At 38.4% G+C, this 15,017-nt stretch overlaps 3 protein-coding genes across 3 annotated transcripts; all 3 read left to right on the forward strand.

Annotated features, from left to right (window-relative positions):
- Positions 1-27: 27 nt before the first annotated feature.
- LOC100125536 (caspase-8) lies at positions 28-2,053 on the forward strand. The gene is made up of 6 exons (XM_023965226.1): positions 28-302; positions 367-714; positions 799-833; positions 907-1,012; positions 1,104-1,650; positions 1,743-2,053. Exons 2-6 carry the CDS (start codon positions 378-380, stop codon positions 1,885-1,887), a joined length of 1,170 nt encoding a protein of 389 aa, XP_023820994.1. The 5' UTR covers positions 28-302; positions 367-377; the 3' UTR covers positions 1,888-2,053.
- Positions 2,054-2,952: 899 nt separating this feature from the next.
- catip (ciliogenesis associated TTC17 interacting protein) lies at positions 2,953-6,360 on the forward strand. Its single transcript, XM_011486517.2, has 10 exons — positions 2,953-3,058; positions 3,133-3,257; positions 3,710-3,895; positions 3,968-4,023; positions 4,441-4,527; positions 4,621-4,788; positions 4,860-4,984; positions 5,611-5,684; positions 5,780-5,838; positions 5,960-6,360. Exons 2-10 carry the CDS (start codon positions 3,143-3,145, stop codon positions 6,110-6,112), a joined length of 1,023 nt encoding a protein of 340 aa, XP_011484819.1. The 5' UTR covers positions 2,953-3,058; positions 3,133-3,142; the 3' UTR covers positions 6,113-6,360.
- Positions 6,361-7,031: 671 nt separating this feature from the next.
- casp8 (caspase-8) lies at positions 7,032-13,745 on the forward strand. The gene is given in 12 exon segments (NM_001104788.1): positions 7,032-7,127; positions 7,719-7,881; positions 8,773-8,945; positions 9,032-9,137; positions 9,542-9,671; positions 9,792-9,832; positions 10,518-10,593; positions 11,581-11,636; positions 11,723-11,837; positions 11,964-12,091; positions 12,228-12,601; positions 13,511-13,745. Coding segments are annotated over 11 exon segments (1,446 nt in total). The 5' UTR covers positions 7,032-7,127; positions 7,719-7,773; the 3' UTR covers positions 13,650-13,745.
- Positions 13,746-15,017: the final 1,272 nt, after the last annotated feature.

Here is a 15,017-nt window from a genome sequence, read left to right on the forward strand (position 1 = left end):
GCGGGAATGTACATTTGTCACTAGGGGGCGAAACCACGTCACGTTCGTCTTCCTTACATCTATATTTTTTGGAATTGCAATATTAAGTGGCCCAATGTCCAATTTCCTCGTATATTTTCTCTTAGCTTGCCTTTTTGGGTGTCTGACCAACAGAGTTTACCAGAAGCCTTAGCGGCAGGAGTGTTCGGTCTGTCAGGGATTTTCCTGAAAGCATGGTTTCGATTTGACCGCTGGGTCACCAGGAAGAAGAAGAACTATCCTCTTTGCGCATTCATTGAAGGAAAATATCCAGGAATTTGAAGGTACAACTCTTTAAATACTTTCTTTTTAGGTTTAAATCAATTACATAAACGTTTCTGTGTTTAGTCCTTCCCAGCATGTCGGCTAAAGACACTTTAAGGAGTAATAAAACAGCTATTCTGTCGACTTTGTGCGCGGATCAGAGGCTCATCCTCAACAAAGTCCATGAGAATCGCCTCATTACGACTCGGGAGTACAACAACCTCAAAAGCATCAACAAAGAAGACGTGGAAGGACACGTTGTTGAGCTTCTGGATAAGATTTTGAATAAAGGCGAAACAGTCTGTCAAGATTTCCTCAAAATCTTGCAAACAGATGAGGAAATTAAATCTACTTTTCCAGAACTGAAGCAACAACTGCAGCTAGAAGAAATCTCTTTTCCTAAGTCAATCCAAGTGTCCTCTTCAAACGATGGTATTTAAACACGCATACCACCCGGAATATGTTGCATTGTGTGTGTTTATGCTGGCTTAATTATTTTCTTTCACTTGTACTTAGAATACATGCTGCACGACAACAAGAGGCAGAAAAGGGTAAGGTTTTATTCGACTGTTGAAAGCAGGAGGATTTCTCACCATATCAATAAAATGTTCTCTTCTCTCTCAGGAGGAGGTTTATCAGCTGAACACTCGTCCTGTCGGCATCTGCGTGATCATAAATAACCAGAATTTCTTGGACGGCTCAGTGAGAAGAGGCACAGAGAAAGATGCTGGCATGTTTTACATCATTTTTAAAGATGTTATTGTTTGTTCATGGCTTAAAATCAACCATGTCTCGATATATATATTTTTTTTTTTTTGCAGAAAGCCTGGCGGAGGTGTTTTCATGGTTGGGGTTCAGAGTGCTGATGTGCAAAGATCAAACCAGTGATCAGATGAAGGGGACCCTGGAATGCTTATCATTACTGTCCAGCTCCACTGACCTGCTGAAGCTTCAGGCTCAGGAGTGGTCTGAGAGCAGATACGCCGGTCCTCAACAAGCGCTTCAGCACGGCGATGCATTTGTTTGCTGCATTCTGAGTCATGGACAAAAGGGAATGGTTTTGGGGATTGACCAGATGCCCGTTCCTATTAAACATATAACCCGAATCTTCAAGGCATCTGAGCAGTCAGCTCTCACAGGGAAGCCCAAAATGTTCCTGATACAAGCCTGCCAGGGAGGGCAGATCCACAAAGGGGTGGCACTGACAGATGTTGAGGCGGATGATTGCAGTACACAAACCATCCCAGAGGAAGCAGATATCTTGGTTGCCTTGGCCACTGTGGAAGATTACCCAGCTTACAGACACATTTCTGAAGGCAGCTGGTTCGTCCAGTCTCTGTGTCAGCAGCTAAAGGAGCGCTGCCCCAAGTAAGTGAAGAAAATTCTCCAACAGCTCATTTCATTGTCACTGCATGGAAAGATGAACTAGCAATTTTTGTTGATTGTTCACATTGTTTTAGAGGAGAGGACATCACTGCCATCCTCCACCATGTGAATGATGATGTGGGACTGAAGGAGGGCTCCTCCCGCATGCCCGGTGCCATAAAGCAGATGCCTGAAGTGAGGTTCACACTGAGGAAGAAAGTCGTGCTGACGCCAAATTAATGTGAATTTATACACTCCTTTAAACAGTCCAGAAAGCTTATTTGGCTCTGGAAAAAACTGTCATAATATGTATTTTTCTCTTTTATTGTCTTTATTTACATTGTATTAAGCTTTTTACACAGTCACAAATGCATCTTAAGAAAATAAAGTTGAACATGTGGTGAAACTCAGTCTTAATTTCCTTTGATGCTGTCAAGAACTGGGGATTCTGGAGGACATAAAAGAGCAGGAGACTACTAACAGGATTTTAAGAAAGTACAACAAAAAATGTGGCAGAAACTATTAACTTATTAAGTTATCTTAAGTTGAAACTTAAACCTGTCATGAACAGGGATACGGAAAAGCTGAAAACAATATATGAAAACCTTCTCTACATACGAAAGCTGAACTTAAAACACACCATACTCAAGATTTTTAGAATTTTATTACATGCAGGCCTCGATTTCAGATCAGTGAGATTTTTTTTATTATATATTTGTCCCAACGTGCCAAAAAAATGTCCAGCTTTTTGATTATGAAGGAACATAATTTCTCTGTAGAAATTTGGAGAACTCGGTCTGCCTTTTTTATGTGTACTTCCTTATTTTCATGTTTTGTTATTAATTTTTAATCTTGACTGATTTGTGTGGTTTGTTTTAATTTGGCAACTTGGTAGAATTTGAACAAGTCATAAATGAGAAAAAAGTAAATTGATCGATTGAAAATTAAACCCTTCATGAACAGGGAAAAGAGATCACAAAAAGTGTGTGTGAAATCATGATTTTTATCACAGAATACTTGTCACTACAGAATTCAGTCTTTAATATAACATTATTTTTACAGTATTTTGTTCTAAAAAGCTTTATGTGTGAAAAATCTCTACTTGTCATCTCTGGGCAAAAAAAAAAGTCCCAAAGCCTAAAATCAGTAATTAATTTCGCTTTACTTAGTCTATTATACTTGCAACAAAAATAAATCTCAATCTCTGAAATTATAATGGAAACAGCAAAAAATGAAAATGAATAAATAAATGAAATGTAGTGAAAGTGTGTTTTCTCGGGAACTAGTTGCAGCTGCGCATTAATGCTGCGCGGCTACAAGTGTTTTGCGTGGCGCTGTTGTCATGACAACTGGGTACGCTGCTGTTGCGTGCTTCTTATCTTCATTCAAAAAAAGAAGAACAACCCACCAGGTGAGTTCAGAAAACACCGTAATATCCTAGAAAACCCAGTCTTTTGTTAAGTAGCAGTCAAAAACTTGTTTCAGGGAGGTTCGAATGGAAGCCGAGGAAGACAAAACGGTTCGTGTCGGGGACTCTGAGGCCACAGACGGACCCGAACACAGACAGCCGGAAGCCTCTGATGACGCTGTCGCCTTGATGTCCAGCTTTGGTGAGTTAATTAAACATTTTAGCTGCAATATTGAACTAACTACCTGTTAGTAAAATTTGCTACATATGCCTTTTATGATTTTTTTTTTTTACTATTTCAGTAGCAGCTTTAACGATTGATTGGTTGATTGACTAATAGATTCATTGATTGATTGAGTGATCGATCGATCAATATCACTTTATTTTCAAACACAAAATAAAATAGTTAAATAAACTTAAGCAGAAAATAATGAAGTACTCAAAAAAGGATGAAGGTTGAAGAAAATCTTGGTAAAAGTTTAATGATTTTTTTCAAAGAATAAGCAATCTGGTTAATATTGGATCCAAGAGACATGTTGAAAATAGGAGAAACATGATATGGATTCTAATTTACAAAAAGTGGCTACTGCATTTGTTTTGAGTGGTTGTTGTTAAAAGGCTGATTGTGTCTCTCATTCTTTCTGTTTCTGGTAGAGCCTGAGGAGCTGCAGAGGTGTGTGTTCACAGAGTCTTTGGTAGTCTTATCAGAGAGTGGAAGGGAACTGGGGACATTCAACGTCACAGTGCAGTATGCCCAAAAGGTTCAGCAGCCCTGCTTATTGCTTCATGCTCAAAGCCATGGAACAATTGATGGCGCTCCCTGTGGAACAACAGTCACAGGTGAGAAAAGAAAAATGTTCAGTGACACATTTACAGCTTTTTTTTCAATTATTATTATTTTTTACCTCTAAGCTTTCATAAGCTGTGAGCTGGAGGTTCTGGAGGAAGAATATCATGAATATATCAAGGTGTGTCTGTTCAACTTTGTTTCTACCCATTGATTGTATATAATAACTGGATGGAGCGTGTGTGACGTCACCCATAAAAAATAGCTCACTTCAAGTTGAATTAAGTCAATTCAGTAGCCATTTTTTTGGGATACGGAACCCATCATGATGAACCCAGACGAGGTCAGTGAGCAGTGATTGGTCGAGTCGATCTGAGTCATTGTTTCAATGGCAAATATTATGTCTGAGTATAAGTCTATATGGTACTTTGGCCTCTTAGAGCCAGCGGGTACTTCCTATTTGGACCTAAAGGGGGGAAGGGTCACTCAGTCCAGTTCTCTCATACAATCTGTGGTTTTTCCTCAAGAATTGATTCTATACATATATTTATATGTGTACATATCTTGAAATTTTGCTTTCCCTTTTTAATACATCAAGCTTGAAGGTCACAGTGTGGATAATAGGTGTCATATGGTGCAAAAGGATGGGAATATCCTCATTGAAAAAGTTACCACTATAGAAGAGGTAAATGCAAGGTGTTGAACGCTGAAAAAAAACTCCTTGTTACTTTTACATGTTTTTTATTCTGTTGTGCATTTTATGTGTGTGTGTGTATAGGAGGTGACAAAAGAAAGCGCCTCTTATCCCATGTCTTCACTAAGAGGGCTGATCACTGAGGGCTCCAGCCTGCTGCTGATGCGCCTGATCACTCTACGGAAGACGGTTCCAGAAAACATGCAGTTTGTCACCTTGGATAAACAATTAAACATCATCCACATCACGTTTGTGAGTATGTATGCCTGGTTGTTGATGGTTTGTTAGTGAGTTAAGCTGCAAACTGGGATTATATTTTTTAGAGCGACCTCGGTGAGAAGCAGATGGAAGTTAGCGGCCAAGTCAGGGAAGTCTTTGGGATACAAAGGATGGTTCACTGTGGGAAAGGCAGACCTGACACTTGGGAAAACTACTTCCTGACTAATGGGTAAGTTCAGACAGCAAGAACTAAACCCAGAATAAGGATGGCATGGAAATGTTCATTTTGTTTTATTTAGTAAACAATTTGTTTTATCTTTATTTATGTAGTCTGTTCATGACAAATACATATAACTTGGATTAAGCATTTGCTGCCCTGGAAGAAGTGCAAACTCGGTATATTGTAAAACAGCAACTATGGAGGCAATAAATTAAAGTAACTAGCAAATCCAGCAGAATAATCAGCTGTTTTAAAGTTCTGTAAATGTATGTAAATATTGCAGTGAACTGGTGTGTAGGGTTAACTTTTCTAAAAAATAAAAAAAATAATAAAGTAGTGAAAACATAACAGACATGCATCAAACCACTGTTGTCTGCAGCAGTTTTTTATGACTTTTTTTAATACACTAATCTGAATGTGCAGCCAGAACCGTGTTTTGCAAAATCAATGTACACATGACTTTACATGTAATATTGTTTTAACTATATTAGAGTACTTAATTAGTAAAGGTTTAATAGTAAAACATTGTTAGAGTGCTTTAACTGAATATATAACTGCATAAATTATATTTGGTCTGAGTAATCCACTTTTATTTTGACTTTTTTGCTTGATTTTTTAATTTGCTATTTCTGCAGGCATCTGGTCAGCAGACATCAGGTTGGATCCCCAGTCACTATGAGACTATTGCAACAACCACCAAGGACAGAAGGTGAATTATTTTCATACAGAGAACCAGTTGCAAACAGACCACAACTACCATAAAGTTAATGGATTGATTAGGTTTGTGCATATATCTGTTCATAGGTCCTGAGAAGGTTTCTCTGACGCAGGTAGAGAGAACGGTTGACTTCCTAGAAAGACAGGTAATTAAATCTTCTCATTTACATCAAATGAATAAATAAACCCTGTTTGTTGGATCTAATTTACTGAAAAATCATCATTTTTCCAAGTCACACCTTGTGTGTCAATGTCTTATTTTTGCAGAAGGAACTGAAGGAGGAGTACGCTTTGTACCTGCGACAGCACCCTGAAATCCGAGCCCTCATTTCCGACTTCATGCAGTTTTTGCTGCTGCGGAAACCAGAAAATGTCTACAAGTTTGCCAAAGAATACTTTAGCCCTTTCCCCATCCCCTAGAGCAAATCTGACTTTTCTGCACCAAAATCAGTATTAGTGGCACATCTTATTAGTATTGAATATGTTTTATTTGTTTACAAGAGATGTCAAAATAGAAAGAGCTTCAGTGAACACGTTCATTCTTTGTGAGAGGACAGAGGTTAACTTTCTACAGTTTCTACAGAATCTTTTTAGACAAATACACAATCCTTTCTTATGTCATATTTATTCAGCATATGTGGTCTCATTAAAGTCCTTTTTTCCTCATACTTTGTATTGTTTTTTTCCTTATAAATTATTAAACATATTGAAAACACCATAATTAAATGAAAAAGAATGTAATATTGCTAAGTCAAACTGAGAAAAGTTAAAAGGTAGCATTGACAATGTAAAAAAAGAGCGTAAACAACATAATAAAAAGAGAAGTGGGGGATCATTTTGTATTAGCAGTTTTATCTTCGATAATATCGTTAAAAATTTCAATAGCTTTCTTTAAAAAAAATTAAAAAAATTTTTTTAATGAAAATGCGTTGAATACAACAAGACTCGGAGCTCAAGTAATTCCCAAATGTTTGGTCAAAGAAGTTTTGTACTGTTATCTGGGGAGTTCCGGTCGGTTATCCCCAGACCATAAATATGTCATATCTCACAAACCGGTTTTTGAAACATCCGGTAATGTTTCAAAATAAGAGAGATTTATATTATTTAGAAAGTATTTATAATTTTAAAATGATTTTTCGCTTGTCAAACGGAACAAAAATGAAAGAACAGTAAAAACGTGTAACGATATCGGTAATTATAGGAAACATTTTTGTTCATTTTAAGTTTTGGTTTTGTGAGGTGCTTTTATGGTGAATCACGATTGTACACAATTTCCTCTGAAAGTGAAAGTAAGTCAGTGTCGATAATACATGGGAAGAAGTCTGATGCAAGTTTCCTTAACAACAAGAAACCGGGAATTTTACGTTCATTTTCTATGTTAAGGCACTTTTTTTGTCTTGGTGCTGTTAATTGACTAACGAGTGTGTGGACATTGGTAAGTCACGATGACGAACTTTCTTGTGAAACTATTGTGGGGAAGTTACGTAACGCTGTGTGACATTTACGTTCATGTTTGGTAGACAGTCTTTTCTGACTTCAACATTTTAGGTCTTTTTCGTTTGTTTGTTTATTGTTTATATTTATTCGGTTTGCTTAAAATTTTAAGTCGAAACTGCTGTCAAAGAGTATTTCTGGTGACGTAAGACGCAGAAATAATTGGGAGTGAACGTCGTGTCAACGTAAAGCTGAAAAAAAACGTCGTGTCAACGTAAAAGCAGAAATTAAAAATAAAAGAAGGATCATCGCTGTAAATTTTTAAAATTGTTATCTGTTTAACTAAGTAACCTTTTAGTTAGTGCCAACTAACACAGATTGAAGTTTTCAACCTACCTTTAAAATACTAATAAAAAACACAAAAAACACAAACAAACATAAGAGACTGACTTAGTTAACTTAATAAACAGAGGAAGTGTAAGAAGTATTGTTGTTGCCTATTTGTTGTTCCATCTGTAACCTCTTGTTAATATTTTTGCGTACATTCTTTCTTTGAATTTCCAAAGATGTTTTGGTCTTTTTGCTTTGACAGCACTAAAAGGACTGCTGGGAGCTGAACATCAGAGGTCTGTGCTGTTTGGACAGCGATGGACAGGCGGACACTGTCCCGTATAGATGATGAGCTGAACTCTGAGGAGGTGGCGGAGCTTTGCTTCTTGTGCACCGATTTTATCCCCAGAAAACGTTTGGAGGGGGTAAGAACTGCATTTTCATTCATCTGAGCCACAACAGGAAACAGGCCTCACACACATTCTACATCGGGGGTGTTCATTACGTCAATAGGATGTGTGGGTAGATTGCGGGCCATCAAAAATAAATAAACAAAACAAAAAATGTATATATATAATTTTAAAACAAGTGCCATCAATGAATCATCATGCTGTGAAGTATGTCACTTGATTGACATTCAGAACGGCCAATCGAACGTCCCGTGAGACGTATATTACTGCAAAATGTGTCTTAAACTACACTGAAACGCAGTCTGCCTTCCATTGGAAAGGCTTTGCCCCCCGGGTTCTGATGGAGGGCCACTCCAGCCCGCAGGAAGCAAGCAAGACAGAGACACTGACCCAGCTGTCCCGCCACGGCGCCTGCTGCCGGCTCCGTGGTCCCGGGACATGCGAGGCCACTCATGCAGCAGAAGCGCGTGGTTCTGGAGCCCTACCCATGGAGCAGGGTCCTGCCAGCGTGCACTCTAATGCCGCCGCTGCTCACCCACCAGTCCCGCCACCCATTAGAAAGCCTGAGTGGGCAGTGAGGACCGCCTTCCTGCGGGCTCCAGCTCCTGGGGATACCTGGTTGATTCTCCCAATAGCATATGCTTGTTTCAAAGACTAAGAATTTATAAAAATTCTCATGTTTATTTGCTTAAGCAGAAAGACTTACTACGAAAAGCATGATTTTTAAGTGAATCACAATTATTTTGAATTAAATGGATACATTTAGATGAATATTTCTGATTACAACATAAAAAAAAATAGGTAGATCTTTTGAAGATTGTCATCTCAAAAGTAGGTCACATGCCGAAAAAAGTGTGAGCACCCCTGCTCTACATTCACTTTTGTGGGTCTGTTTTTTTCATGCAGATCAGTTCAGCTAAAGATCTTTTCTTAAAACTTGAGGACGCAACTTTGCTGGACAGCTCTTACCTCACTCAGCTGTTCAGAACTATCCATCGAGAAGACCTCGTCAGGCAGGTGCAGAATGGAAGCAGACAAGCAGAGGAAGCCGATGCCGTTCCCAGTTTGTCTGATTACAGGTAAAAGCAGTATGTTTGAAATTTACTGAAAATAATCAATAGCTCATCTACGAATTATTTTATCTTTCTCCTTATCTCTCCATCAGAGTGATGCTGTACAGCATACATGATGACATGACCGAGGAGAACCTTGACAAACTGAAATTTCTGTTAAACCCCAAGTTGAACAGAAGGCCACTGGAGAAGAGCAAAGTGAGCAAATGCAAACACAGCTTATGGGCACTCTAAAATAATACCCATAATTCCTTAGAATGAATGCTAAAAATGAATTAGAAATCATTATATTACATTACTTTTTTTAAGGTAAAGGGTTTTTGCCATACATTTTTACGTTTATATTTCAGCAGGAAAAAAGATAAATATAATAACTAAAAGTTTAAATAAAGAAAACACGGCACGGCATATGTTTATGATTGTAAAATTCAAAGGGAAAATGATTCATTTAACATCACTGTGAGTGTTTCATAACTTTCATTTGAAACCTGTTCATTATTCCAGCCCTTTGTTTCTTGCTTGAAACAAACCATGTTTTAATCTGTAAAGCAGCTAAAAAGTCCTTGTTTGTTGAAAACAGTCTTTCTTTCTCCTAATTACAGACTGCTCTGGATGTATTTGTTGAAATGGAGAAGTCACAATTAATATCAAAAGACGACGTCTCTGGGCTTTATAAACTGCTCTTGGAGTTTGATAAAAAGCTGGCAGCAGTTGTCGAGAAGTACATGCAAGGTATTAGATTCAAGTTTTAGTATATTTCATGATGTGATTGTAAAGTATAAGGACACAAACCTCTACCAGTGTTGTCTAGCTTCTATCACCTCTTTTTAATTTGATTTTTGCTTTTTCCAGATCATCGTGGAGCATTAACTGATACCAGCCACTATCAAAAGGTGTGTTTGTCTATAGTTGTGTCTTTTGCGTAACTACTTTCTATTGACTATTTTAACATGAAAACCAGCATTCCAGTCTTATTCCATATAAGCTTTTACTACAAATAGGACACTACAAAATAATCGTACTCCCTGTGTCACCCTCCTCATTACGTTATATTCTAGGTAAGGCAGGTGGGATATGCCAGTTTATTTCTGAGTGCCTTCCCTAAGAACAAGTCTAGCAAAACACATCCTATTTTTATGTTCTGTATTTGCTGATAAAATTTGCGGATTCAAATTGTCTCCCCAAATTTACAATTTTGAGCTCTAGAATACCATCCATCTTCAGCACCAGCTGAATCCCTTTTAGTGTCACGGGGTTGTGAAAACTGGGGGTTGTTTTATCCAAATCTTTAAGGCAAGCTGGGTGTAACCAGCAGGTTAATAAGCTTCATGGCAAAACCCCCTTTTTTAATATCAAAATGCAGTAAAAGCATCTTCTTTTTTTAAAAAAGCCACATTAGAATCTCATCAGCATTATGGTGCTTTTTACCCAACATTCTCAGGAACATGTAAACAGAAACATTCCTGTTGTAAACAAGTTGTCTAGGATATTATCTTATACAGTTTATGTCTTTGTTCAGAAAATAATTTGCATGTAAAAATAATTGTGACTCGCCTAACTCCCTGCTCTTTCCTGCAGAGACCCAGCATCCCTTCGCTTGAATCGCTTTCTGTGTCTCAACCTGAGACTTGGTCCGAGACTGAGGATCCAAACAGTAAACATCATTTTTCTACATTTATTTTTGTTTTATCCCTCGTCAACCCACCATCTGGATCAGTGCTCAAGGGGTCCAGTGCAATGGGATTTTGGTGGGTATAAAGTGTGGGTGTGAAGGGAAGGTGCTTTGGCGGCCCAAACCCTGATCAGGAAATTAGGCTTTTGGGACGTGGAATGTTGCCTCTCTCAGTGAAAATGAGAGAGTGCGGTAGGTTGAGAGGTACTGTCTAGACATAGGCTCACCTCCACACACGCCCTGGGTTCTGAAACTCAACCCCCCCAAGAGGGGTTCAACTCTACCTATCTAGAGTTGCTCAAGTTGAGAGGCGGTGAACTGCTGATGAAAGCGGAGGCTGGAACGACTTGGCAGTCCTACTGTGAGGATTCGTTAAGAAAATCTAGCTGAACCCTTCATTGGGGAGGTCTTTAACTCCCACATCTGGGAGAACTTCAAACAGGTACAGAGAGAGGCTGAGGACATTGAGTCAGAGTGGATCTTGTTTCTACCTCTACTGTCTCTTCAGCTGTTTGAAGCTGTAATCGCAAAGACTCTGGATTCTGTTTCGCGGTGGCAATCTACCGCACAGAGTGACTTATTCTGAGTTATTCTCCTCCACATCGAGTGCAGCCAGTTGAAGGGACTCAAGCACCTGGTCCAGATGGCTCCTCGATGCCTCCCTGGGGAGGTTTTCGAGGCATGTCCCACTGGGCGGAGATCCTGTAGAAGACCCAGGACACACTGATGAGATTACCTCTCTTGACTTGCTTTGGAATGTTTCAGGATTTCTCTTGAGGCGCTGGAGGAACTGGCCAGAGATAATAAAGTCAGGGCATCTTTGCTTGGTCTGCTGATCCGCGACGTTACAGTCCCAGATTAGTGGAAGAACATGGATGGATGGGTTGTTGATTTGTTTTGAAATAAATAATGAATAAATAAATAACTTTGTTTCTTCCCCCTGATTTTGTTTTTCTCCAAATCAAACAGATGGAGTAAGGTCTGATGCAACACCATGTCCAGACCCACCAACTTCACCTGATGAGGTAACATTCTCATACACCCACCTCCTATTATTTACTTATTTCTGAAGAATTGGTTTAGTTTGACTGTACGTGTTTTTGCCCTGTAGGAGGAGTATTACAGTTTTACTCATGAACCTCGAGGTTTGTGCGTGATTTTTAACAATAAGTTATTCTTCCCCGAGTCAAACCTCGGTGAACGAGGTGGAACTGAGAAAGATGAAAGTAAGTTTGTTGTGACATCAAACGATTTTATAGGCGTGTAGACGTATTTAAGAATGTTCTTTGGTACTTGTTTCATTGGGGCTGGTCATACTGGTGTTGTATGATGAATATATCTTTTTTCCACAGAGTCTCTCAACAACTTGTTCCATCGTTTTGGCTTTGAGGTTGTGGTGCACAACAATCTCACTGCAGATTTAATTGAATCTGAAATAACAAAACTGGGACAGAGAAATTTCTCGCATGATGATGCTTTGGTGAGTCATGTTTTATTTTGAGACAGGACGAGAACAGAAGACAGATTTTATGATTTAAGTGCAGCTTTAGCTGACTGGCCAGTAAAGCATTTAAGTAAAATGTTTGGAGACTGAAAGAAAACTTTATGTCCTATAGGTAGTCTGTGTCCTTTCCCACGGCGACAACGGATGTGTTTATGGAATTGATGGGAAGAAAGTTCAACTGCGAGCTCTGACCCTACCCTTTACCAGTTACCGAGCCCCTAGCTTGATAGGAAAGCCAAAACTTTTCTTTATCCAAGCATGTCAAGGCACACTAGACCAAAGTGGTTATCTTCCAGGTTCGGAAGTGAAAGGGGATGCAGAGTTGGAAGCTGATGCATCATCTAGCACCAGCAACTCTGTGCCCAATGATGCTGACTTCTTGCTGGGCATGGCAACAGTGGCAGAGTGCAAATCTTTTAGAAACAAGTACACAGGCTCCATCTACATCCAGGAGCTGTGCAGACAGCTGGAAAGAGCTGCAGAGAGGTGAGAAACAACTTGAGCAAAAAAAAAACAACCCCCACTTTTCTGAGCTGAACTTAAAGCCCATACAAGTAAGAAAATAAACTGATCCAAATAAGCAAAAGGTTTCATCCTAATATAGAAGCATGCTTTAACCCTATAAGTAAAATAAAGTTTTTAACCTACCCCAGGCATTTTATCACGTTAGGGAATTAGCTGAGATTAGAATGTAGGGTGAGTGTTGCTCAGCTCTAAACGGCTCCGTGCCCTCAAAGAGAGGATGGGGGTGGGTTCTTGATTTTCTTGACCAACCAGTATGAATTTTCTTGTCTGTGATTGGCTGTATGGTGGCACATACGTCATACTGAGCTCAGAGTCCAGAATGCAAAAACAAAGAAAGAGAGAAAGCGAGATTTGAAACAAGGCGCCTGAAAACGCAAACATGTATTTTGAAACCAAAGAAAAAGATTTTCAAAGCAAATATTTAATGTTTCCATATGCTATTTAGAAATTTTTGATTTCAAACTGGTTTCAATATAGTGGCACAAATATGATTTCATAGAAAAACTACGGACAAAACATACACTTCTAGTTTGACTGAGAAATGTGTTTCAACACTGTGTACAATCTGTAGATACAAGAAAACCACAATATACATTTAAACACAGAAGCACGATATAATCAAAAACAAAGTACTGGTAGGTGCAATGGTGGATAAGATAGTGAGTGATGTATGAAGCACACTTATCTAGAAAATGCTCAGGAGAGGGAAGTAGCAGGAAGGCCAAGGGCAGCACCCTCAGCTCAGGGAAGTCGGACTAGATAAAAATATTTAATCTGAATGGGTTTCTTGTTGTGTGTTCTTACAATAATGCAATGCTGTTGTAAGTTAAGGGTTAAAAAATGTTTTCTTCTCTTTCTGTCCTTTTTCAGCTCAAAGATGGAGGATATTCTGGGTGTCCTGGTCCACGTGAACAGAGAAGTCAGCAAAGGAGTGTTTTTGAACAAAAAGCAGATGCCTGAGCCCAAATATACGCTCACCAAGAAGGTTGTTCTTAAATATATGAACTGACCTCTGAAAAGCTGTCTACGGATTGATTGTAGAGTCTCAAACTTTTGAGGATTAGTCTATTTGGTTTTGTCTGATTATTATGCTGGAGAAGTTTACATTTAAATATTAAATCATAAATAAATAAAAATACAAATCTAAAATTTTACTCTGTTTTTTTTTCCAGAATAGGCAATGCTTTATTTTTACACTGTAGCCTATTTGTAGTAGTTAGATAACATTCACATCACCTTTTATGGAGACAAGTAAATCTTTTTTTTTTGCGGTTAAACAATTTTTTAGCACAAAGGTCTTTTTTTGCCATAATGTTTAGAAACTGTGTCTCTAAGAAACGCATAATATTTCACATACATGGTTCTAAGGGATACTGCTCGACGCAGTGTGTATTATCAGAAATTAATGCACTCTGTGGAAGCTTGGATGATGACATTTGTCCATTATTTCAACTGAAAGTTATATAAAAATTAAGCATTACTGGATATCATCATGCAATCAGCGATGTCCCATAGCACCTACCTTTACAGTTTTCTCATTCTGTTTAGTTTTTCTAAAATTTCATTTTGTTTTCTGGAAATGTCTTTTGTTTTCTTAAATGTTTTTTTTTTTTTTTTTTTTACAATTTTCTGGAATTTGCTTTTGTTTTCCAAAATGTAATGCAGTTTTTTTAAATATTTGTTTTGTTTTTTTAAATTGTCTTTCTGATCTTTAAAATCTTTTTGCATTGAGTGAATTGCTGATGTGATTTGCACTTCAGGGCCACCATGTTTTTTCCAACAGCAATTCTTTTTTTGTCTGCTCCAGGATCCAAAAATTTGAATAAAGAAATACTCTGAAATTCAAATTTGAGCTTGTTGTGAGGGACTGGTGGATCAAAGTAGCAGACAGCAGGCGGACAAAGGTTTAGACAGTTTATTGAGCCCAGAAGTGTTGATCAGGTGAAGAGGCTGGCAGGAGAGCAAGTTGACTTGTATTTTCAGGAGCTACAGATGAGGACTGGAACTGGGAGCGTAAGAAGCAGGAAGGCAGGCAGGAGCAGAGACCATTGGAGCATTGGACCATCAGGCATTGCATATGGAAATGAGCTGGGTGTTTATACTGCATGAGTCTTAATGGGAACATGTGAGTAGGAGTCGAGGTCAGTTGAGGTAACTCAGCAACAAGTTGGTTGAGTCAACAATTTTCATACTAAATACAGTCAGAATTGGTTAATTGTGTAAATGTAAAACATGTGGTTTTAATCATTTTGTCTTTCCTTAAATTAGGTTTTGTTGACTTTTACTTTTGGAGCTGTTTTTTTGGTACCACAAGGTGTTGCTGTTGTGGCACAAATAAGCAATCTAATATTTCATTCTTTACTTTTTCCTTTCAGGA

The sequence above is a fragment of the Oryzias latipes genome, chromosome 17 (genome assembly GCF_002234675.1).
Source record: "Oryzias latipes chromosome 17, ASM223467v1".
Lineage (NCBI taxonomy): Eukaryota > Metazoa > Chordata > Actinopteri > Beloniformes > Adrianichthyidae > Oryzias > Oryzias latipes.

Excerpts from the sequence above, each read along its gene's own strand:
- LOC100125536 (XM_023965226.1), top strand. The coding sequence starts at position 378 with ATGTCGGCTAAAGACACTTTAAGGAGTAATAAAACAGCTATTCTGTCG. Across the intron at positions 834-906 it reads ACAACAAGAGGCAGAAAAGG|GAGGAGGTTTATCAGCTGAA; the intron begins GTAAGGTTTTAT and ends CTTCTCTCTCAG. Across the intron at positions 1,651-1,742 it reads CTAAAGGAGCGCTGCCCCAA|AGGAGAGGACATCACTGCCA; the intron begins GTAAGTGAAGAA and ends ACATTGTTTTAG.
- catip (XM_011486517.2), top strand. The coding sequence starts at position 3,143 with ATGGAAGCCGAGGAAGACAAAACGGTTCGTGTCGGGGACTCTGAGGCC. Across the intron at positions 3,896-3,967 it reads CTGTGGAACAACAGTCACAG|CTTTCATAAGCTGTGAGCTG; the intron begins GTGAGAAAAGAA and ends TTTACCTCTAAG. Across the intron at positions 4,985-5,610 it reads AACTACTTCCTGACTAATGG|GCATCTGGTCAGCAGACATC; the intron begins GTAAGTTCAGAC and ends CTATTTCTGCAG.